Source organism: Vulpes lagopus, chromosome 8 (genome assembly GCF_018345385.1).
Source record: "Vulpes lagopus strain Blue_001 chromosome 8, ASM1834538v1, whole genome shotgun sequence".
NCBI lineage: Eukaryota > Metazoa > Chordata > Mammalia > Carnivora > Canidae > Vulpes > Vulpes lagopus.
The window spans coordinates 1,836,309-1,859,336 of NC_054831.1; the positions used below are offsets into that span (position 1 = coordinate 1,836,309).

Genomic DNA, 23,028 nt, shown 5'->3' on the forward strand with positions numbered 1-23,028 from the left:
AATGTCATTGTGTTTCCTGAGGAAACAACCAGATGCAGGACAACAGTTGTGAGGACATTGCTCCTGGCGTTATGGATGACGTGTCATGGAAACCACTGAGATGGCTGGTCTTTGCAGGGCAGTCCTTCTCCTGACGCACTGGTTAGGGTTCTCTGAGTTTAAGCAGCAGGCAAAGGAAGGATCCTTGAATGATTTAATGAAGACCAGGAATCTATCACATCATGACAGAGGCCTCAGCGGGGAGGGGTAGGGGGTCAGGGTCAGTAGATTTTCCATAGTTACAGCGTTCTTGGTTTGTTTCTACTTTGTGATGGTGCAGTCATGGGCGAGCGTGTAAGAGCTCATCCATGACGCCTCCGTACACACACAGGCCGGCACGAGCCGGTTAGGGGTTCTCGTACGTGTCTCTGGGCGGCCGTGTTCTGCAGCGGATGGCAGTCTCCGGGAGAGGATTTGATGAGCTTGGCTTGCATCCCGTGCGCCCTAGTTCTGGGGACGGTGCCACCTGAGGTGGGGAGGCAGCCCCTGGGAGGGGGGAGGCAGGCGGGCAGCCTCTGCCGCACGTGGAATAGGAAGCAGCCTTGGACATGGTGGTACCGGGAGTTGCCGGTGACATCGGAACATTCCCGGCTCTAACACCCGCCCAGAGAACGGGGTACACGGCTGTAGAGCTGGTGCCTCGTGTGGGAAAGGCAAAGAGAAACAGCACGGACAGGTCCGAACGGGACTGAGTGTTGGCGCCGGTCACGGCGTCCTGGCGGACTCGAAACACTTAGCGGTGATGAGCACAGATGCTTTTATAGTGAGGAACGGGCAGCACCCCGGGAGGCTGGTAGCCGTGGAGCAGGAGCCCGGCGCGCTGGGGGAAGCCGAGGGGAGGCCGTGGCCGCGGGGGTGCGGACGTCTGGGCCTTGGGCCTGGCGGGGGCGGGCGGGCTGACAGCCGCGGCTCCGTATCGTGTCTTCACACCTGCTTGCTCGCAAACCCCCCAAGTGGTTTGCGTCGGCAGAACCGATCCCACACGGGCCCGTTTGCACACCCGTGATAAGATCAGCGGGCACGACCGCGTCGTTTCCGTGGTTAGAGTCGCTGTCCCCGAGAGCCGTCCCCCCGTCACTGACACCGCTCTTCCTTCTCTCACCACGCAGGTCACCTCGTGAGAGCCGCGGAGGAGCCCTGCCCGCCTCTTGGATGCCTCGGCCTGCGCCGCGTGGTCGGCAAGACTGGGGGTTCCCGAGGCTGCGCGCCAACACTCCCTGCCGCTGCACTTGTATGTGTCCGTGGAACTGGGGGGCTCTTTGGAGCTGTCGTTTACGTGGAAGTTGTGAGCCGCTTTGAGCTGCTTAAAGGAGTAGACGCTGCTAGCAATGAGCTCCCAAAGCCATCCAGGTAAGGCGAGGCCCGCGCTTCCCTTGGCGGCCAGCACCGCTCTCCTCTAGAAGATGCAATCGTGGGACCGCTCTGGCTCGCCGCGTGGCCACTATTGGTTTATGACCACTGAGTGTAGATTAGACTGTGGGTTCTTCATCTCGGTGGTTTGGGGTCATGTCTTTGGCTTCAATTTGCATGCGGCCCAAATGGTGTGTGGTCTCCACTGATGCCAGGGGAGGAGACTTGTACTTACGAGCAAGGAGCAAGGTGACGTTTGGGGCCGTCTCTGATTTGGAGAGTTATTTCCTCATTCAGTTTCTTTGTCCTTGAGGGAGCCTGTGGGGTGGAGTGTTTCTGTGATGGGGCCTCTGGGTCGAGTCTAAGAGGCAGCCTCCGATCTGCGTCTGCCTCGATGGCCATGGGAGTCGACCCTGGTGTTGTGCTTTGTGTTAGGCACTGCACAGGGCATGTGGCCTGCGTGGAGCCTTCAGGGTGCCCTGCAAATCTCAGGCCTGGAGGAGGAAGTGACTGGTCTAAGGTCAACAGACCTAGTAAGTGGCCAAATGGATTGATTAGAAACCATGTCTGTGGGGCTCTGAGCCTCAGAAAGGTGTCCCAGGCACACGCATTCGTCCCTTGCAGAGCCACAGTGCATGTACCTGGTTAAGGCCTGGAGGGCTGCCTGGCGGGCCTGGCCTCCTGCGGAACCAGTGCCGTCTGCCGCCCAGTGCAGCGTGGCCTTTAAGGGCCCTTAGCTGTCGGGTCTGCCCTGCATCCATGTGAGGGAGAGGTGGTGGCTGCACCTGAGATGCAAGGTGTCCCAGTGGCACCGCATCTCCGTTAGTGTGCCGGGGGCCTGGCCCAGTGCCGTTGGGCAGAGGTGTAGGGTCTAGGTGTCTGCCTTTGGGACTGCTCCAGAACATTCTCACACCTTCCTTTGGCTCTGATCAGAGCTGTCACAAGCTCCAGAGAGCAGGATTCCCGGTTATATTTAGATATGAAAGCTTTATTGATTTAAATTGTTCACGTATTGATTGATGCAAAGCATAAAGCAAAATTAAGCAGTCTGGATCGAAGTGTGTAAAGTAGACCCTGAGTGGTGGCCAGCTCTCCTCCCGCTCAGAGCGCGCGGCCGCCGTCGAGTTGGGGGTGTGTGCCTTGTTCCTGTGTGTAAACACAGGGGGGCGTGGGTGCAAACATTTGAATAGAGTGTAATCATTCCATATGTGGGGTTCTGTGTTCTCTCTCTCTGCTTTTTTTTTTTCTTCATTTTAATGTATCATGAGTGTCTTTTGATGCCGGTATGCGTATAAATCTAACTTATTTTTGATGGCCTCCTGATGGACGGTTCTGTGGTCGCAGCACTGTCTGTAGCAGCCCCAAGTTGGCATCAGACAATTAGCGTGGGTGTGTTTTGCACATACACTCCTGCAAGTGTCTCCATCCACTTCTCCCGCCAAGAAGTAGAGTCGCTGGGTTGGGGGGCGTGATGGGCGGGTCCGCCCTCACGTGGCTCCAGGCCTCCAGGCTCAGCGGTCCCAGGTTCCCTTGTTGGTTACAGCTGATGACGTACGTTTGCCCCAGCGCTGGGTGGGTGCGGTCCGTCCCGCTGCTGTCCGCGCGCTGGGGACGGTGGCTGGGTGTACATCACCGAGCACGATTCTGCAGAGACGTGGGCAGATCTGGTCCACGCCACCCACGCATCTGGAGAGGAAGAGCGCTCTTTTGTTCTTGTGTCTGTGTCGGAGGAAGTCTGCGTGTGCCGTAAGTTTCCTCACTCACACGTAGTGTGTACTGACACGCGTGTGTGCTCCGTGTGCGCGCACACGCTAACTTCACCCGCTGATGGAGCTCCGCACAGCTTTACTCTTGGTGCTGTTTCCACAAAAATGTGCAATATTCTTTGCACTCCTGGCCATTTTCTGCTTTATGTATTTCAGCGTGTTTTCCTGCACTTAAAAATTAATGACTGTATGTCTTGGTGGTTCAGTTCTCTTAACAAAATACGTGGTATTTTTCTTCATTTAATGCATCTTTGCCCAGAAGTTTATTATGCCTCTGAAGAGCAGTCGTGCCCGTGGCTTCTTCAGCTGACCAGCGTGTGTCTGCACACTCGCCTCCGCCTCCCAGGGTCTCCTTCCGAGAGCCTTTGCCGTTTACGTGGAGAATTTGCCTGCTGGTGTTCGCTGCTGTCGCTGCCCCGTCTGATGGTGTGTGTCGTGCCGTGGGGCCGCCGTGGGCAGGGCTGCCGGGTGAGCCCGAGCCTCGCCCCTCCTGTGTCGGCGTGGACGTGCATCGTGGGGTGGGGTGGGCCTGTGCCCTGCGCGCCCCCTGGCCCCGTACCTGGCAGCGTGGCGGGCCGTGAGTCGGGCTGAGCCGTGCTCTCTGCTTCTCCAGCCTGCTGCCTGCCCGGGTCGGGGGCTGCTCGCCATCCTCTTCCCATCACTGCGATCCCACGGGATTTGTATTTTTCTAGGAGGTTCCCCCCCCCCCCAAGTTTCTTGTGTGTTGGTGCTGCTGTTTTGCCATGGTCTGGCTTTGCTACAAACCCTTTTGTCTTTTTATTTATGTTGGTTTTAGTGGATTTATGGGAAGAAGGGAAATAACAGTTCGGATTGCTGCTTGGAATGGGAAACTTCTAGGTGTTCTGTGTCATTTTTCCTGCACCCGAGGGGCTGAGTCCTGTTTCTGTGCCTGTGTCTGCTGCTAAGAGGCACAGCACTGAGACTCCCCGGCTGGGTGTCCGCCTCCCCGTGCTCCCCTGGGGCCCGCTGCTCGCCCCGCCAGGCCAGGGACAGCCCCGCTGCGTTTGGTCCCTCGCTGTGAGCTGGCTTTGCCCTGATGATAAAATGACCTTTTTGTTTGATGTGTGTGATTTTTTTCTTCCCTGTTTTTCTTTAAAACTCCCTCTGGTGTTGGGTGAGGTATGCATTATGATTTTATTGCTGTTCTTTCTGAACTTTGCCAGAGCCAGGCCCTGGTTCTCTGACGTAAAACTGTTAGCTGTTGGGCTTTTATTGCTCTGAATAACTATTCCTAATGATGCGAGCAGCCCGCGGAAAGGCCTGGGTAATCCGGCCTGCAGGAACTCCTCTTTGATAGTGAGGAGCTCGAGAGCAGGTACTGAGATATTAGGCGTCTTGCTTAACTCGGCGCGCTCAACCGCTCCCCGTGGGGGATGTGCCGAGACAGGTCAGGATGGGCTCCCCGGGACCTGCGGCGTCTGCGTGGGAGGCGAGTCCCTGGTACGAGGCCGATGGAGGATGGACTCGCGTGGGGGCCTCGCTCCCTGTCCATCCCTGGGAGCCCGCCGTGGAGTTGCGAGGACTTGTGTGTGGTCTTCCAAACCACGCTCTTGCTAGAAAACCGGTTGAGCCGGACTGGAGAGGAGTAACTCAAGTGTCCTATCTCTCCCTGTATCTTTGTGAGAGGGTCTACAGTATTTAGTTAAAAAGCGGGAGAACTATTTTGAGGAAGACTTGGGTATTTAAGATCAGTGTTTCAATTTGGACCACTCTTGGATTTCTTAGTATTTGGTTCAGTGTGAAATCCCCCGTTCCCGTAAAAGCAGCTAAAAAGTCCGTGTTAACAATAATTTAGTGATTAGTGAGTTTCGACATAGTCTGATTTCTTCAAACTGTCGTAGAGTTCGAATCCTGCAAGTCTCCCGGGACGAGGCTGTGCCTCCCGCCCGTCTGAGCTGGGGCTCTGGGATTCCTTCATCTGCACACTCTGCTCTTCCTCTGTTTGATCCTAAATCTCTTTGTTTCAGCCAGTTTGGCTGCCAAGGTTGTTATGCTCTAATATAGAAATTATCTCAGAAGGGAACATTTATTTGTATGTCATTTAAACCATGCTTTGCAATGATTGAATGTCTCAGGAATATTACAAAGTTTTGAGGGGAGGAAATGAATTTTGAGGACATGTAATTAACGCAGGGAAGACACTGATCTGGAGCTGCTGGCGACAGACGGGCCGTGGACCCGGAGCAGCAAGGCCAGGCCGCACGAGGCGGGTGGCGGGAGCCGGGAGTGGCCTCCCAGGGGGCCTGGGCAGGCCCTGGCGCGGGCTTTCGGGAGGGTCCTGTGTAGGCAGCAGGTGCAGCGGGCCAGTGGGAGCCCTGCAGCTCGGGGCAGGGGGCAGGGCCAGAGGATGGGAGCAGCCAGTGACGGGGAGGAGAGCTCCTCAGGACCTGGGAAGGCGGGAGAGCCCCCAGTGGCTGATGCATCGGGGCGAGGGCTGAGGTGTGGAGGCCTGGGCAGGGGCAGCAAGACGGGCCCCCGGGACATGTGGTCGGGGTGGGGGGAGTCGTAGCCGGGTTCCCAACGCCAGGCCGAATGCAGGTATGAGGGGGTGGGGGCAGGAGTTGCCTCAGTGGCTCCAGCTGGCCTTCGGATGGGAGATCCTAGCGCCTCCTGTACTTGCCTGCTTTCCGAGGGCCCCGGTGTGTCTCCCGGCAGCGGCGTGTGCCCACCGGGCCTTCCTGGAGCGCCCGGCACGAGAACATTTGCAGCTCTTGAACCGCCACCATCCCCGGTCCCCCATGCTATCATTATCCGGGATCTCAATCAGTCAAGGTTTGTTCTGGAAATGATGGAGACATAACGACTTCTTTTTCAACCTACTTTTCCCCCCCCTTTTTTTTTAATCCTCAAATTGTGTTTTGTCTTTTAAAAATCACGAATACTCAGTCGTTATGAAGAGCTCAGAAAATTCACTGTCAATGGAGCATTGATGGTTTGTTTTGGCAATTCTCTGAAAATTCTTATACAGTATGTGGAACATTTGCATTTATGTCCTTTTTTTCAAAGCCGCCATTGTAGAAATGCAAATTTCGGAGTTCTGAGATGTTGAATGTTGGATGATTAATGATATTGAAATTTAAGAATGAACTCGCGGTATGTATTTGACATAGAAAACCCAGTGCGAGAATGATTAGGAGCCATTGAGCGCAGCGCGCAGTGGAACAGAAAGGCCGTCATTGAAGCGCTCGGCGGCGGGGGCAGGTCCGGTGCGGACAGGTGTGCAGGTGTGCGGCCACCTCCAGACGCCCGGCTGCGCGGGGCCACGGATCTGGCTCTGGTGGACTGTAGACGTTTAAAACTTAACAGTAGTGACAAATCCATGTTGGGTTCCTTGCGAGCCTCGTGTCAAGACATGTCATGCTTTTAGGATGCCGGAGGGAACAGCGTGGTTGTTTGGAGTCGTGCTTTGCACCTGTTCCGTTTGAGTTGCACGGTGACCCTGTGAGGTGAGCTAGCACCCCGCGATTCCCGTATTGTAGACGAGGAGACCGGCACTTACTGCTGACTTCACGTCAGGCAGCTAACCAGAGGCCAAGCTGGAACCGGAATTGGTCGTCTGCCCCTGGGGGACGGGCGCCCTTGTGCGGCAGACGTGGGTGCCCTGGACCCGGTCAGGAGTTGATGCACTGACGTGCATGAGCTCCCAGGCCGGGTAATACGGTTCATGTGGTGAGAGGAGGTGGGCTGGGGCATGGAGCCCCCCGAAGGGATGGGTGAGGTCAGGACAGGGGAGCCGGGTCAGAAGGCAGGGCCAGAGCTCACCTGCCCAGGCGGGCACAGGTGGGCTGGGCCGAGGGGCCTGGAGGGGAGAGCTTGGTGTGGCGGAGAGAGGAGACTGGGAGCAGAGAGATGGGTGTGGGCTATGGGCTCTGGGGCAGGAGGGGTGACGTGGTCCTAATAACCTTGGTTCCGGGACCCTGCGGGTGCCGAGAAGGGGTTGTGTGCCCTCTCCTGGGACACACGCTTTGTGTTCTGTTGGTTTAAATGAGTGTGGTTTTGCCGCAATTGAACTTGGCTTTGGGTGTCCCTTGTGATGTGTCTCGAGTGTATTTCTGGACTTTTTCTGAGCTTCTCTTTGCCGGTCCTCGGAGACCGGGACCGGAAGGCTGACTGGGTGACTGGCCGACCTGGTTAATTTGGGAGATTTGGGTTGGAACTTTTCATTTTACTTCCACTTAAGAGACTTTTATTTGCTTATTCCATGATAAAAAGTAGTCACTTCTAGGAAAATAACAATTAAGAGAAATTTCCATCTAACAGGCAAACTTTGAGGAGCATATCTGGCTTCGTGTTTTTAAATTGGTTTGCTCTTAGCCACTTAATCAGTAAGATGTTGGGCATATTGCCCTTTAAGGAGCGATAAGCCGTGTGTGATGAAGAGCAGCCTTATGTTAGCTCGCACCGGCCCCTCCCTCCCTTCCCTTTCTAGAACACAAACAGAAAAGATAAATTCTGCCTCTCGCGGTCGCGGATTGAGGGCGCCGGCGGATGGGAGCCGGTCGGGGGCGGGGAGCGGGGCGGGTGCTCCCCAGGAGGACAGCCACGGGTTCGCGGCTCCGGTCATCTCTTAGGGTCGTAAACCCAGAGGTTCGAGGGTGACCTTTGTCCTGTTGGACTTCAGGCTCCCTGTCACCCTGGGTCCTTATCACCCCCTCCTCCGCCCTGCGTTCCTGCTGCTGTCCCTTGAATGCCAGGATCCCGACTTGGGGCTGGAACATTCCATGCTGAAATGTAACTTCAGAGCTTTGGGGATTTTCACCTGAGAAACAACGTGCTGCCGCGTTACCACCATTTCCTCACTTGCACCAATACCGCTCCCTCCTGAGAGGGGGTAGGCGAGGCTGCTTGAGAAGTGATAGGATTTTTAAAATAAAATTCATAGTCGTCTTATATCTAATTCTTCCATTTCAACTAACGTTTGTAAAGAAGTACGTAGGATTGGTTTAAGCATCTTGATGTTGAGCATTGAGAGGTCTCTAACGGAGGAGTGTGTTTTCTGCACGAAACTACCTTCCACGGCCCCAAGGAGCTCCTTCTCTCCCTGCCCACCTTCCGTGGGGAGGATTACTTGTCCTTGATGAGCCGGTCCTCGGGAACTTCTTGGTTGGTGGCAGTTTGTTCGCTTAATTTTTTTTTTTTTTTTTTAAGATTCCATGTACTCATTCATGGGAGACAGAGAGGCCAAGACACAGGCAGAGGGAGAAGCAGGCTCCCTGCAGGGAGCCCGATGGGTGACTCGATCCCAGGACCCCGGGGTCACGCTCTCATCCCTGAGCTGAAGGCAGATGCTCAACCGCTGAGCCCCCCAGCTGCCCCACTTTTAAAAACTTTAAACTCTGGGCCATGTTTTCCAGAAGGCCCCTCCTTCAGACCCGGTTGTTGAGGGCTAAAGCCAAGAGGAAACCTTACATTTTAAGAGCTGAAGATTATTCTGTTGTGGTTTGTTTGCACTTGTGGCCTAAGTTTATTCCTTTCAAAATGTATATGAATTTTCTTAGGAAATCCTTCGTAGGAATCGGACTTATCATAACCGTGTTTCTCATCGACTGGTCAGTTCAGTGGGATTTGTGAAATGCTGTTGGAGTTCCAGAGAATTCCATGGGGTCCGCGGACAGCTCACCGAGGTTACAGGGCGGGTGCAGGTAGTGGAACCCCCCCTTCGGCTCGGAACAGCATGTGCAGGGCTCTTGACGCTCCTCACAGTCCGTTCATGTTGATCTAATCCAGATCGGGGGCCGACGGGCGGGTTCTTCAGGCCACATCTCTGCGTCCCCCCCGGGGCTGACGTACAGAACGCGAAGCTGCTGGCCGTTCCTCGGTGCTCGGAGAGCTGTGTGGCCCGGTGCCCTCTCGGCCTGCACATCCGCAGTGCCCCGTGGCCGTGCCAGGGCACAGGCGCTCGTCGTCCCGGGGGCCTGCGTGCGCTCCCACGGCGCCGGCTGCCTCCGTTTAGTCTCAAGGCAGGACCGGGGAAGGGGAGGAAGGCGGTGTTCACCGATGTCTTTCCCGGGCACTAGTAGACAGAGGAGGTTTTAGGAAGTTTGAGGAGGCGCTGGGGAACTGGAGAGCTGGAAGCCAACATTTTCATTGGGAACAGCCACACCGTCCGCCCGCCCTTGCCTCTGTCTCTGATTTGCTGCCTTCCTTTCCTCCCCGTCCTCGGGAGCGTTTTGGCAGCACAGTTCCTCTTAGGGGTGTGGAAAGGTCGGTGGGCCCGCGTCCACACGCGCAGGTCAGCCTCTCCGTGGCCGGCACGGCCCTGGCTCTCGGAAGGGCTGGGGGCGTCCTGGACGTGAGGGAGCGGTGACGAGCCACAGCCCGGAGCCGGGGGACCGCGTGTCCTGGACGGCCGCCGAGCCCGTCCCAGCGCAGCTGTGTCGGAGAGCAAGACGCTGGGCCGGGATGGGGGGCTTCCCGCTCTTGCTTGTTCCCTGGTAGGGTGCCAGCCTCTTCGTGCCCCATCCAGATACATCCACGCCCAGTGGCCAGTGCCTCTGTTGAGGTCACACTCATGCAGCCTGGCTGGATGGCGACGCTGACTTTCTTTGCTCTTAGTCGGGCTTTCCTTGAACTCTCCAAGGGGCCACAGGACTAGATGCTTGAGGACCACAGGGTAGGATGTTTGTGTTTGTGGGTGTTCTTACATCTACTGGTTGTACATGGATCCTGTTATGTGTGGATTCGGTAGACCGGTTGGCGTGGGTGCAGCGTTAATTGTAGCTCGTAAGGAGGTGGCATTTGTAATCCTTTCCTAGTAGGTTTTGGGGGACTCTCGGCCGTGTGCGTGCGTGTGTGTGTGTGTGTGTGTGCGCGTGTGGTGCTGTGGGATGAGTCTGCTTTGGCTGAGGGATATTGTTTCAAACATCATTACCATCTATGAGAAGAAAAGAACAATTTGTGTCTTTCTCGTCTTGCTTAAATTGCCTGAAAGAACATCATTTTAGCATTTCACAACAGTTTCCAGTTCTGAGCTCTTTGGGCGTCCACTGGGGGATGGGCAGGGGGAGGGGCAGGGTGAGCACCGGGCAGAGGCAGCTCCGTGTCCGCTGGCAGCTGGTGCCAACTCTGCCACCTACGCCCGAGGAATGTCTGTGGGATTTGTTGGCCTGGCCTGGTTGTTCGCTCATGGTGGGGCCGCGTTGCCTCGTACCAGGCCCTGGCCCTTCAGAAGGGCACCTGGCTTTGGTTTTTGCCTCCAACGCCTGCATTGTGGTTTCATGGTTTCGTAGACGGTGGCAATATGGCAGGTAGGTAGGTGATCTTGTTCTTCCTCCCTCGAGGAAGAACTGCACTGCGGCACCTGGGTGTAGGGTTCCAAGTAGGGCAGTCGTGTATTTAGTTAAAACCAGGCCCTTTTACAATAGAAAGGGGATGGACATTCATGATAACCTGGGCCTGGCCTGCCACACCTGGGTGGGTGGCCATCCTCATTCTTACCTGGAGGAGTTGGATCCAAGAGGGCAGCCAGTCTTCACCTGGACAGGAGGAGGCAGGTGGCTCAGTGCATGAGTTCCTGTATTCATTTTGAGACATTGCTTGAAATCGCTAACCGAGATAACATCTTTACCATTGTTTCCTACAAAGCCAGGTTCTGTATTTTCTGGTTTTACGTAAACTAAAAACACAGTTTTCACAAGTTTTTGTTAAATACAGGTTTCCTGTGCCTTCACAATGTTTTTTGGAAATTTTTCAAGTCGATGCTACACACTTGTTCTTGTTGGAAAGAAAACTGTCGCAGAGAAGCTGAAACCAGGCTTGGGCAGACTCTCCACATGGGAGGATGAGCTGGGAGGCTCAGGCCATGCCTTGCATGGCCCAAGAATCCTGCTCCAGAACCTTCTGGCTGTGGGTTTTGAAATGTTCAATGCAAGGCTGCATTTCACTTTTGCCTTGGATGCTTATGGAATCTTCTGGATCCACTGAGCTGAGAATCTCCTTGAACACAGTGGTCTCTGTCAGTTGGGAAGTCCATACAAATCCCATGGCAACCCCCGCAGATTTAGAAAACTGCCCAAGAGCAAGGATAGGAGTTCACTTGCTCCTATTTTTATATAGTGGTAGGTGAATCTTGAATATCCGCTTCTAGTTCTGGATTTAGAAGACAACCATGAATAGACTTTGGGTGTGACGGTTACTCAGCAGCATCAGAAAATCCGGGCTGTCGGACATTTGCGTTTGGGGAGCTGACGGTCAGGCCCGGGAATCACAGTGTGCTCGGCCCGGGTTGGAAAAGGCATCACAGAGCAAGGGTTTCTGGAGCTTCTGAGCGAACTGAAGTGGGGGCCCAGGTCAGGCTCGAGTCAGGGGAGGGGGTGACGGGAGGAGGCCGCCCGGCCCGCCCGGCAGAGGGAGGTGAGGGTGGTGGGGAGGAGACGCAGCAGGCGCAGCAGGCCTGGGGATGCATCGGCTTTGGGCTGCAAGGGAGGCGCCCTGGAGGGTCGCAGATGAACTCGCCTGGGGGCGGAGCTGGGGACAGAGGGGGGACAGATGCGGCCGGTGGCGTGGACCAGCTGGGAGCAGAAGGAAATCTCTGCTGTTTCTGGAATCGCCTCTTCTCTGTGAGCAGCCTGGCGCCGGCCGGTGCGTGGGGCGAGCCTCACCTTCCTCCAAGGCCGTCCCTGCGCTCAGGCCTCTGCTCAGACCCATTTCTGGTTCTGTTCTCGAAGCAGCCCCTGGGATTAAAAGTCTGAGGGGTTCCCTGCCCTTTGTCACCCCCCCCCCCCCCCCCAGGAATAGCGGTGCACCTAACCAAGCCAGCGTTCCTGGTTCTCCGTGGTCACTTGTCTCGAGCGCCCGGGCCCGAGGGGTGGTCGGCGGCTCTCGCCGTTCCTGGAAAGCTCCCTGGTGCGCCGCCGGCTGCGGCCCTGCAGCCTGGCCCCCCCCCCCCCCCCCCCCCCCCCCCCAGTCGCCCTGGATTCGTCCTCCTTCCCTCCTTCCCGGAGACCGACCATCTGACGCTGCTCGTCCCACGAGCGTAATTAAGGTGGAAGCCTTGGCTCCCTCCCGGGCCTGCCGACCTGGGCCTCCCTTTGTTTACTCGCCCGCGCCCCGATTTCTTCCCGTTAGGCGGGAGGTAGCCGGCGTCACTGGGGTTTTCTGTCCCCAGAGCGGCTTCTGGCCACCGAGGCGGGCGCCGTCGTGGGGCGCCCAGGCCTGGCGGGGTGGGAGCACGTGCCCCGCTGGTGCGTGGGTGCGCGGGTACGTGGGTGCACGGGTGCCCGTGAGCGGGGGCGCCAGGGGGCGGCAGCGGCAGCAAGAGGCGCCGTGGGACCCCTGCCCTGGCCCTGCGACTGTCGGGCTGTCACCCACGAGCGGTGTGTCGCGGCCCAGAGGAGCCGGGGGGCCGCGTGCGTCCCTGGTCGGGCTCCTGGGGCGGAGGGAGGCCGGGGAGGCCGAGGCCCTGAGGGCAGTCCTGAGTGAGCTGCTGGTCGAGGCCGGCGGGCCAGGGTGGCGTGTCCGGAGCCGCCGGCGGGTCCCCCTCGGAGTCGGGCTGAGCGCAGCCCCTGTCTCGCTCCCCCGTCCGCGGCCGCTGGTGTGCTGGACGCGCCTGGGCCTTTGCACCCTTCCTTCGGGGGTGACTGTAAATCAGCACGGGAGCAGTGGCCTCGTTCTTCTTGCCCGGCTGTCGGCGGACCTGGTGTCGGTCCCTTGGCCGGTCGCTGTTGGCAGCTGTGGCTGCTGCGAGCGGCGCTGCCCCCGGGGCGCCCGGCCCGAGTGAGCTCCCCGCTGAGGTGTCCCGGGCGACCTGGGTGCTTGCCTCGATGGCATCACAGGAGGAGGACACTTGTAACTGCCACCCAGCACCCCGGAAGCCCTGCTGTACCCCTCTTGGTCACTGCGCCCCCCGCCCCCCCGGGAGTCACCTGCTGAGCTCTTGACACCTTGGATTAGTGTTTCCTGTTTTTAGACTTGATGTTAACGCGCTCATAAGGCGTTTACTCTGTGTGGCTTCTTTCACCCACCAGCGTGTTTGTGACGTGTCCTGCGGTTGGGGCTTGGAAGTGCTTGCTCATTTCTGTGGGTGTGTAATGTTCCCGCGTATGCACGTGCCACAGTGCATGCGTTCAGTTGGGGATGCCTGCTGCGCAGTTTCCAGTTTGGGGCTCTTCTGGAATGTTCCTGCAGCATCTCGGGTACAGCTGTTGGTCCCCAGAAGCGTGTTATTTCTTTTGATAAGATGCGTGCGTACGTGCTTGCACTCAGGCCCACCGGGGCCCGCCCTCCACGATGCTTGCTATTGTCGTTCTTTGTGCCACCGTGAGCACCGCTCCTGTGTGCACCAGACAGCTGGATGCCCTCTCCGGGGAAGCGCCTGGTCGGGTCTTTTGCTCATTTTAAAAATTGGGTGGTCTTTATTGTTCTGACTGGTTTGTAGGGGTTATTTATATAGATGAGAAATGAGTTCTTTGCTAGTTACTTATTTATTTTTTTGCTATTTTCTCCCTTAATGATTTTTTTTTTTTTGATGAACAGATGTTCTTAATTTTAGCATAGTGCATTTTTTTTTGATGGTTTTCTCTATGCCTACTTGAAGGTCATGGAGATCCTCTGTATTATTTTCTAGAAGCTTCCTTGTTTTACCACTCACAAGTACACTTATGGTCCACCTGGAATAGGTTTTTAAAAAGAACATGATGTGAGGTGGAAACTGAAGGTTACTTTTCCCATTCGGATTTTCATTTGGCCCAAAAGATTGATTTAAAAGATTCATCCTTTCTCCACTTCCCCGCAGCACCACCTGGTCCTCAGTCAGGTATCTGGATACGCCCAGGTCTGTGTCTGGAGTTTGTTCTGGTCCGTTGGTCTGTTTGTCCATATGTGTGCTGGCCAGCAATTGTCTTACTAACCGTATCTTTGCAATTAGGCCTCGTGTCTGGTCATGTGGCTCTTCCAACTTCTGACCAGTTGGAAGCTTGTCTTGGTTCTTCTGAACCCTCTGCATTTCCTTATGACCTAAAATCAGCTTTTCAATGTCAGCAGAATACCTGCTGGGATCTCCTCTGGGATAATATTGATTGGCCGTAAGAGCAGTTTGTTTTGAATCTTCTAGTCCTTGAAGCTGATGTATCCTTTCATTTATTCGGGTCTTCTTTAATATCTTTGGTCCCATTTTGTAGTTTCCAGCATAGAGGTCTTTGGTTTCTTTTGTTAGATTTATTTCTACCGTTTTTTTGTTTTTTTTTTGTTTTTTTTTTTGATGCTGCTTTGCTTTTTAAATTTTGTTTGTGGATTTGTATTTAGAAATGTAATAAATTTTTGTAAGCCACCTGTCTGTAGACCACTTGCAAGCTTTGCTTTGTATTGAACTGGGTTATCTGAAGGTTCTTTTGGGCTTTTCATGTCTACTGTCTATAGATACTGAAAGTTTCATTCTTTGCTCATTTTTAAGCATTTTGTCTTTCTTTCGTGTCATTGCATTGTCTAGGGCCTTCAGGCAAATGTTAAACGGAGTTGGTGATAGTGCACATGTCTGTCTTAAAAAATCAAGGGAAGAGTTCTCAGCATTTCATCACTTTGTACGAAATTTGCTGTAAGTTTGTGTAAATGGGCTTTCTCATATAATACATTTCTCTTCTGTTCTCAGGATTGCCGAGTTTTTCTCAGAAGTAGGTGTTAAAATATCAGGTTGGACCATATTACATTGCTGATATTTGACCTTTTTTGCCTACAGAATGACACTTTGATTTGATTTAGGGTAATATATTAGACTTTTTTTTTTGCATCTATTAAGCGTGTAATTTTTCTCCTTTTTTTGACTCTTGTAATGAATTTTCTGTTGATTTTTTGAATGCTAAGACTCACATGTCTTAATAAATCCAACTTGACTTTAGTAATTACTCTTCTTATGTACTGCTGGATTTCTCTTGCTTACATCTGGCGTAATTTCTTTCATCCAGATTTGTAAATAGATTGACCTGTGATTTTTCTTTTTCTTGAGGTAGCCTTGTCAGGTCTTGACATCCAGGTAGTGCTGCCACTTAAAGCGTGGGGAGCTTGTTCCTCTTTGCCTAATCCCAGGGTGGACAGCGTTTTCCTTTAAAGAGTCAGGTGGCAAATATTTTAGGCTTTGTGGACCATATATACGGCTTCTGTTGCATTTTTTTTCTTCTTTAAATTTTGTTTAAACAGCCATTTAATAATGTAAAAACCAGTCCTTCTTAGCAGATGGTACAAAATCAGGCCACAGATTGTATTTGCCTGCAGGCCATAGCTTGCTGACCGCTGTCGAATTGTCTTGAAGAGTTTATATAAGATGGATGTTACTTCTTTCTTAGATATTTGGAAGAATTTGATGCTTTCTCTGACCCGGAACCTGTTTTCTTTGTAAGTTGCACCGTCAGCAGTTGCAGGACTATTCAGATACTCTGTTTTTTCTTGTGTCAGTTTTTTTTTTTTTTTTAAAAAAGGTTTTTATTTGTTTTAGAGAGAGAGAGAGAGAGAAAGAGTGTGTTGGTTGGGGGAGGGGCGGAGAGAGAAGAGCATATTAAGCAGATCCCCCTACTGAGCAGGGAGCTTGACATGGGGCTCAATCCCAGGACCCTGAGATCACAACCCCTCTTATGTCAGTTTTAATGTGTTTGGTTTTCCCTTGGAATTTTTTTCATTCCATCTAAATTTTCAAGTGTATTGATATAAAATTATTCAAATAGGGATCCCTGGGTGGCGCAGCGGTTTGGCGCCTGCCTTTGGCCCGGGGCGCGATCCTGGAGACCCAGGATCGAATCCCACGTCAGGCTCCCGGTGCATGGAGCCTGCTTCTCCCTCTGCCTATGTCTCTGCTTCTCTCTCTCTCACTGTGTGCCTATCATAAATAAATAAAATTAAAAAAAAAAAAAAAAAGAAAAAAAAATATTCAAATACCTTTGCATCATCTTTGCAACGTTTGTAGGATTTGAGGTGACATCTCCTTTTTCGTTCTTTATATTGTTTACTTGTTCTCTTTTTTTCTTCAGTGCATTTGCTTAGGATGCTAATATTTTTCAGCTGCCATGTTCAGTTTTCTTGATTACCTCTATTGGATTAAAAAACTCAATTTCTGATCTTGCTATTGCTTCCTTTGATTCTTTGGATTTACTTTGCCCCCCCCCCCCCCCGTTTTTTTAATGACGAAGTGAAATATTTAGGTCATCGAATTCTTTTTTTCAGACATTCTTCATTTGTACTACCTAGACCTAAAGCTATAATTTTAACCTATGTATGGCTTTAGTCTGATTGCACAAGTGTGTCATTTTTCATTGTAATTCATCTTAGAATAATATCTCATTTCCTTTTGGATTTCTTCTGTGACCCAGGGGTTATTCAGAAAATATTTCTTCATTTCACCTGTTTGCGAATTTTGTTATTGATTTCTAGTTTAATTTCACTTTGGTTGCTGGATTTCCTGTATATAATTTCAGTTTTCAAAAGTTCCTTGAGTTCTGCTTTGCCACCATATGGTTGATTTTGTGCGCATTAACATACATGGGCAGCGAGTGCGCCAGGTAAGACTTGTCCTCCCGATGGCATCGGCCGCGTCAAGCTCCCTGTTTCTGGTGTCGGCCCCCAGTTCCACTGGTGTGCGGCCTCCTTTTCCTGCCAGTTGCCGGGAGTGGTACTTAAACCCCTGCTGTAATCACAGGTTAGTATTCTTCCTCCTGTTCTGTCCCTTGCTTTTAAATCTTTTGAAGCTATTTTAAGTCTGTTCAGATTTAGAATTTTACACTTTCTTGTTGGAATAACCAAATACAGTTTTTATGAAATGTCTGATTTCGGTGCCGGTGAGGGCCAGCCTGGTGCTCCTTCCTTTGATGTGCAAGCGCCCCAGCTGTGACCTCAGGTGTCCACAGGAACCCCTCCACCTGGCAGGCTCTGACCCCATCTCCTTCCCTGTGGTCTGTTCGTATGTCAGCACACGCCTCTGGGGGGATGCGGGCTCACATTGGCCCTCCCATCACTCTTTCCCTCTCACATCTTGGCCCCTCTGGTCCTCGCTGCCTCAGCAGCTCTCTAACTGAAGCCGCCGTGGTGCGTGCCTGCGTCCTGTATGTCAGCCAGGCCTCCTAGGCCTTGGCCGAGGGTTAGTGTGATAGCAGCTGGTCTGCTGTGCCAGGGCAGAGGTGAGGTTTACCTGTCCATGCCGGTAGCACGCTCCCAGTGTTGTGATCAGTGGTTTGTCTGCCCTAATCCACGTTCATTCTTAAGTTTCCAGGTGAATGTGGGCTTGTATTGATCTTTATGTTGCAGTGAGATAACTACTGGGCATATTTTAAAGTGACTGAAATTTATCTGCAGCCTTGAGCTGCTCTTATAGCATTTTTATTTAGGTATTTTATGAGGTGATTTATGTCACACCTTATAAATGGTAAAATCTCCCAGATCTGAGTGCAGGGTGCACTTGTGGAGTACTTCCTACCAGCCTGCCCTCCCTGGCTCCTCCCTACCTGGGTTTTACCAAGTTGTTTTTTTCCCCCAATATAAATGAAGAATTCATTCTGGATTTGGGTTGAGAAATAATCTGTAGGACTTTACTCTTCGTGCCTTTAATGTCACGACTATGCCAGCATCGGGTTTCCCTCTGGGCAGGGCAGAGCTCGAAGGTGCCACTTGGTCTCTCTTGGCCTTGTTTTCACCATGGGTTGAGCCAGCAGCTGTATTAAATGATATCTTCGTTCCTTCCCCCTCTGAGATTCTGTGATCCTCACGTTCAAGTGGAAGCCAAGGCCAGAACGTTTGGAAGTAAGCCACAGGCCGGCACATTTTTATCCTTGGGGGTAGGAGTGTAAGACAGCACCTCTTTTTTAAAGATTTTATTTTTGATGGGGTGGGGGGTGTACGCTGTGGAGGGGGATTTTTTCCACCTTAAAATTTACCTTTTCTGTTTTGTAACTCATGCATTTCATATAATGTGATTAGGTTATAAATACCTTGTTTGGTCTGTTGCATTTGGAAGTACATTTTATTCATGAGTGCTAATTTAAATGATTTACAAATAAATAAAATTTTATTTACAAATTGAATTACAGGTTGATTACTTTTAAGGAGGCCAGTTCCCCACCCCCCACCCCCACGCCCCTGCAGGAGGTGAGGCCTTATGACCAGAAGACCATCTGAGCATTGCAGTAAGATAGTTTTCTGGAATCTGCGTCCTCCTTAGAGATAACAAAACAAACACAGTGTGAAGGCTGGCTGACTTGTAAACACTCGCCACTCCCCAGGGTTAATGGAGGTCTGTTTCCCCTTGGTGATGGAGAGTAGATGTTGGAGCGGGGGGAGGGGATGGTGGTCACGGAGGGTGGCACTCAGGCGCTCCTGCTTGGCTGCACTACTCCCTGTGGCCTTCTGCAGCTCCGGATGCTCGAGCTGGGCCCCGAGGCCTGTTTCCAGGCAGCCGGCCGCGCTCACCCGTAGTCCTCGTTCAGGCCTTTGAAACGAGGCAGGCCACACAGCTGTCACTTGCTGCAGGTGATCAGCCACAGTGTCTCCTCTCCAGACTCAGGGTGCCCTTTGGAGCATGGGCTGTGGACCCCCTCGTCGTGCTTGGGGTATCTCTGTCTAGGCAACAGGAACCCCTAGGGCTGAGCTCCCACCTGTGGTCTGGGAGGTGCCGCAGCCAGAGCCGGTCCCACCTCCCTCACTCCATTGTCAGTGTTCAGGTGGCCGGGGCAGCCCTCATGACATCATGACATGGGAGCTTCTCTGGAGTAGCTAGGAGTCAGTGGGTCGTTAGCCACAGTGGGGACAGTGCCCCCTGACCGCAGTGCCGCGGACGTGGAGACCCACAGCTGTGCACATTCTGAGTGCAAGGGTGACGCTCCAGTGAACCTTGGCATGGCAGGAGCTCCTGTTCCCTAGCTGCCACTGCTCCCCTTCCCCTCCCCCCACCCCCATCCTCCTAGATGGAAGGCATGCTGGGTGACAGGTGGGGATGCGAGATCAGGAAAACCTGCAGTTGGGCCACCCACGGCCACTCACAGTGCCCTGTCTCTGTTTCTCCCCTGTGCTCTCCACGCATCACCTCTGCAAGAGCACTGCCTGGCCCCAGCCCCCAGCCCCCAGCCCCTGCCCTGCAGGTGAGCAGAGACCCTCCCTCTGTGCTTGGTTTCCTTCTCTGGAAGACGAGGGCACGGGAGGCTTCATCTGCAAAGGTTGTTGTGGGGATTGCATGAGGCAGGCGTGTCGCCCAGGGCCCGGTTGTGCCCAGGATGTCAGCTGCTGGCATCATCACAGGAGTCCAGACCCATCCAAAGCCTAGAACCGGTCCCAGAGTGTCTGGCAAGTTTCAGCATCATCAACACCGTCAGACTCATGCCCTTTTTGACAGATACAAACACCCTGTGTCCTTCCACTTTGAAATTTCAGAATGACTGTGACATCATTTCTGACAGCAGAGTTGAGTGGGGCTGTTCGTGCACATCAGCCAGCCCTTCCCCACTGATAACCACCTGGGGATGGTCTCTACCTGCAGCGGCTGCCCCGGGGCCACGGGCGGCACAGACAGCCAGCGTGGGCAGGGGAGCCCTGGGCGTGGAAAGGTGTGCAGGACCAGGCGGGAGCTCCTCTGCCGTCTGGGTACGTAGCTGGCCCCGGGGCAGCCCTGCCGCACCGACCCGAGGGACCGGGCTCAGACCTGTATGTTTTAACTTTTTGCTCTTTGGTGATTAGTGATTGTAAACTCTTAAGAGAAGGGTTTTAGCCACAGATGAGAGAGATGGGAGGCGCCCAGTCCTCCAGTAGGAAAACCTCCTCAGGGTCCACACAGCTGGCAATGGTCCACTTTGACCGTGAGAATGAGGCCTTCCAGCGTGGCCTGGGCCCGGAGAGGGCAGGTGCACGCCCCTTCTGTTCAGCGAGGTTCAGGGTGTGGGGGGCAGGCCCTGCAGCAGGACTTCCTCTCCCCGGTCCTGGGGTCCTGGGGTCCTGGGGTTCCGGGGCCCCGGATTTCCCTGCCGGCCTGCTCTGCCTGCCCGACCCTGTGGCCCGGGTCCCGGGTGGGTGTGCTGCTGCTCCCTGGCGGCCCGGGCCTGGAGGAAGAGCTCAGCTTACACTCAGCCTTTCAGGCAGGGCAGTGGCCGCCAAGTGGTTTCTTAAAAAGAATTCCTCTTCCCCTGATTAATTCCTGGCATGCGGGTCGGGAGCTCTTGCGTCAGTGAGTCGTCACCAGCGCTCGGCCGCCTGCAGCAGACATAAACAGCGAGCCGGCCCGCGGCTCCTGACGCTGGCCCGGCGAGCTGCAGGCCCGGCGCCCGAGATCAAGGCGCCCAGCGCCGGTGCAGGGGCCCCCGAGTCCGAGGCGGGGGGCGGGCCCGGGGGACGGCGCCCGCAGGTGGCATTCATTTACCCACACGCTGTGTCGCTTCCTCCCGTTACCTGCGTGGCTGAGCCATGTGTTCTTCGTGGGGAGTATTTGCCTTCTTGCGGCGGGTCTCTGTCACCTTTGGAAAGGTTATTTCCAAAGTTATTTCAGCCTCTGGGAGCCCCGGGGGGCTGTGCGGCCTGGCCCCGCCGTCTGGGCGCTCGGGCGGCACGGGACAGCGTCGGGGGGCTGCTGGGCAGCGTGCGGCCCCGGCCGTTTCTGTGGGGGCCTGTTCAGCTGAGGCAGCCTCCCCGGCTCTGCCAGGCTCATAGAAGAGGCCAGAAGCGAGCGACTGCTGCCCCCGCTGGCCTCAGTTTACTAGTTACGTGCTCTGGCCCAAACAGACAGCCCTGCGCCAGGGCTCCTCCGGGCCAGCGAGAAGGGTGTTCTCACGGGCGGTTTAGGCACTTGGCCGTGGTGCCGGGGCCCTGCTGCAGGTGACGAGGCCAACGTCGTGCTCCAGGGTGTCTTCAAGGGGCTCCCATTCCCAGTGGGCGCGCGAGAGGACGGCCCCGGGAGGCCGCGGCGGGCTGCTGCTGAGGGGCGCGTGGTGGACGGGGCCTGGGATGGACCTGCACTGACCTCCAGGAGGGGAGATGACGGCCATCGGGCCCTGGGGTGGTCGCTGCGCCGGCCAGGCCCTAACCGGGCGGTGCACAGCTGTCTGGGGCTGCTCGCGAGCAGAAGCAGGACGGGTCAGGACCTGGGTGGGACTTGGCCGGTGGGTCTCCTGCAGGGCAGGGGGCACACTTCGGGGAGTTGTGTCCAGGGCCCGTAGAACGGCGGCCCTCGACCAAGTCCGTGTCCGGCCAGGGAGCTGAGCCGACTGTCTGATGTCAGGATCTTTGGTTTCTTCTTGTGTTTAGCCTGTGCACAGAAGCTGCGGTAAGGATCCTAATTTTAAGGAAGAATCATAAATGATAAGCAGATCCGGGGTGTTGATAATATTAACTTTTGTGTAAAATCGAGAAGAGCCTGCCCTATTCTGGTTGAGCAGCCAAGGGCCGAGCCTTGCTCCCTGAGCACCTGGGCCCGGGAGAGCAGACCAGAGAGCAGGTGTCCTGAACCCACTGCATATTCTACTGTGTGCAGGACGGCAGGGCCACACCTCTTCTCCGCCGTATCCCCTGGGCCCTCTGGAAGGAGAGGATGCTCATGAGGCCCAAGCGTGCCTCACTTATGCCATTAGCTCATGTAAGTGGGACACGTGCTACTGCTGTTACGGACGGGGACAGTGAGGCTGAGCCATGTGCTTGAAGAAATGGGCGCCTGGGGAGGGCAGAGCTAGCGCTGGCCCTGCACGCCTGAGCGCAGGCTCCTGTGGCTTCCTTGGGGTTCTGCACATCACAGGCTCTGAAACATTTGTTCGGGAAGGCCGTTAGGTTAGTTAATCGTTACAGAGTGTGGTGTTTTCCAGAAACAGGTGCAGATCGCTAGGGACCCTGGGTGAGTGATGTGGTCGCCCCTGCCCTTTGTATCTGTGCTCGAACCCACAGGGCCTGTGAGGTGGAGTCTAGGGGTTGGCCTTGCGCTTCTCTTCAGGAACATGACCGGGGTGTCTTCTGTGATCAGCGCCGGCGTGCGGAGCGCTCACCTGCCCCACGTCGCCGTTGGGAGGGCGGGCCCCCAGGGGTTGTGCGGTGGCCCTGCGGGGAGGGAGAGCCAGCAAGCTGCTGCTTCGCCGGGATGCTCCACGGAAAGGCCCAGGAGCTCCTGGGTAAGTCATCCAGGTCTCCAAAAACACTGCCATCTGTTGCTTTTTCTCAACCCTTTGCGCTTTTCATTTGTTACTTCTTGAAGATTATTCCGTATCCCTTAATAAAGCGGCCCCTTATTCTCTTTTGATGCTTGGGTATCACTGTAGTGTGTTTACCAACAGATAGCCCGATTTCTTTGCTCACAATGCTGCTTTGTTGTTGTCGTGAGATATAAATAACATAAAACCGACCATTTTAGCTATTCTTCAAGTGGACGGTTCCGTGGCATTTAAGTACATTCACACTGTTGTGCAGCCACCAGCACCGTCCATCTCCCGAGCTTCCTCGTCTTCCCAGATGGAAACTCTGCGCCCGACGAACACGGAGTCCCTACCCGCCCCCCAGCCCCAGCCCCAGCCCCGAGAAGCCTCAGCTTCTATCCCGTGTCTGTGAATTGGTCTTTTCTAGGGGCTCTCGCAGGTGGAGCCAGAGGATGTGTGCTTCGTATCTGGCTTCGCTCATCTGGCACAGTGCTGTCAGGGTTTGTCCCTGGCGTGGCACGCGTCGGAATGCCTCTCCTTAAGGCTGGGTGATATTCCGCCGCGTGGATGGACCGCGTTTTGCTTATCCATTCCCCCGTGGATGGACCTGTGGATGGTTCGCACCTTTTGGCTCTTTTGACTCATGCCGCCGAGAACATGGATGTGCCGGCGTGTGTGTGGGGCCTCTGCTCTCAGGTCTCGGGGTGTATCTAGGGGTAGAATCGCAGGATGGTCATTCCAGGTTTAGCTTTGGGACAACCACTCCGTTGTTTTCCACGGCG

General features: G+C 54.5%; 1 protein-coding gene across 4 annotated transcripts in view; it reads left to right on the forward strand.

Annotated features, from left to right (window-relative positions):
* HDAC4 (histone deacetylase 4) overlaps positions 1–23,028 on the forward strand; it is a 271,373-nt gene that overhangs the window by 31,408 nt on the left and 216,937 nt on the right. For all 4 annotated transcript variants that reach the window (XM_041767847.1, XM_041767846.1, XM_041767851.1 and 1 more), the window contains one exon: positions 1,149–1,389. In XM_041767847.1, coding sequence (XP_041623781.1) covers positions 1,368–1,389 — 22 coding nt within the window. In that variant the 5' untranslated portion in view covers positions 1,149–1,367. The remainder of the gene's footprint in view (positions 1–1,148; positions 1,390–23,028) is intronic.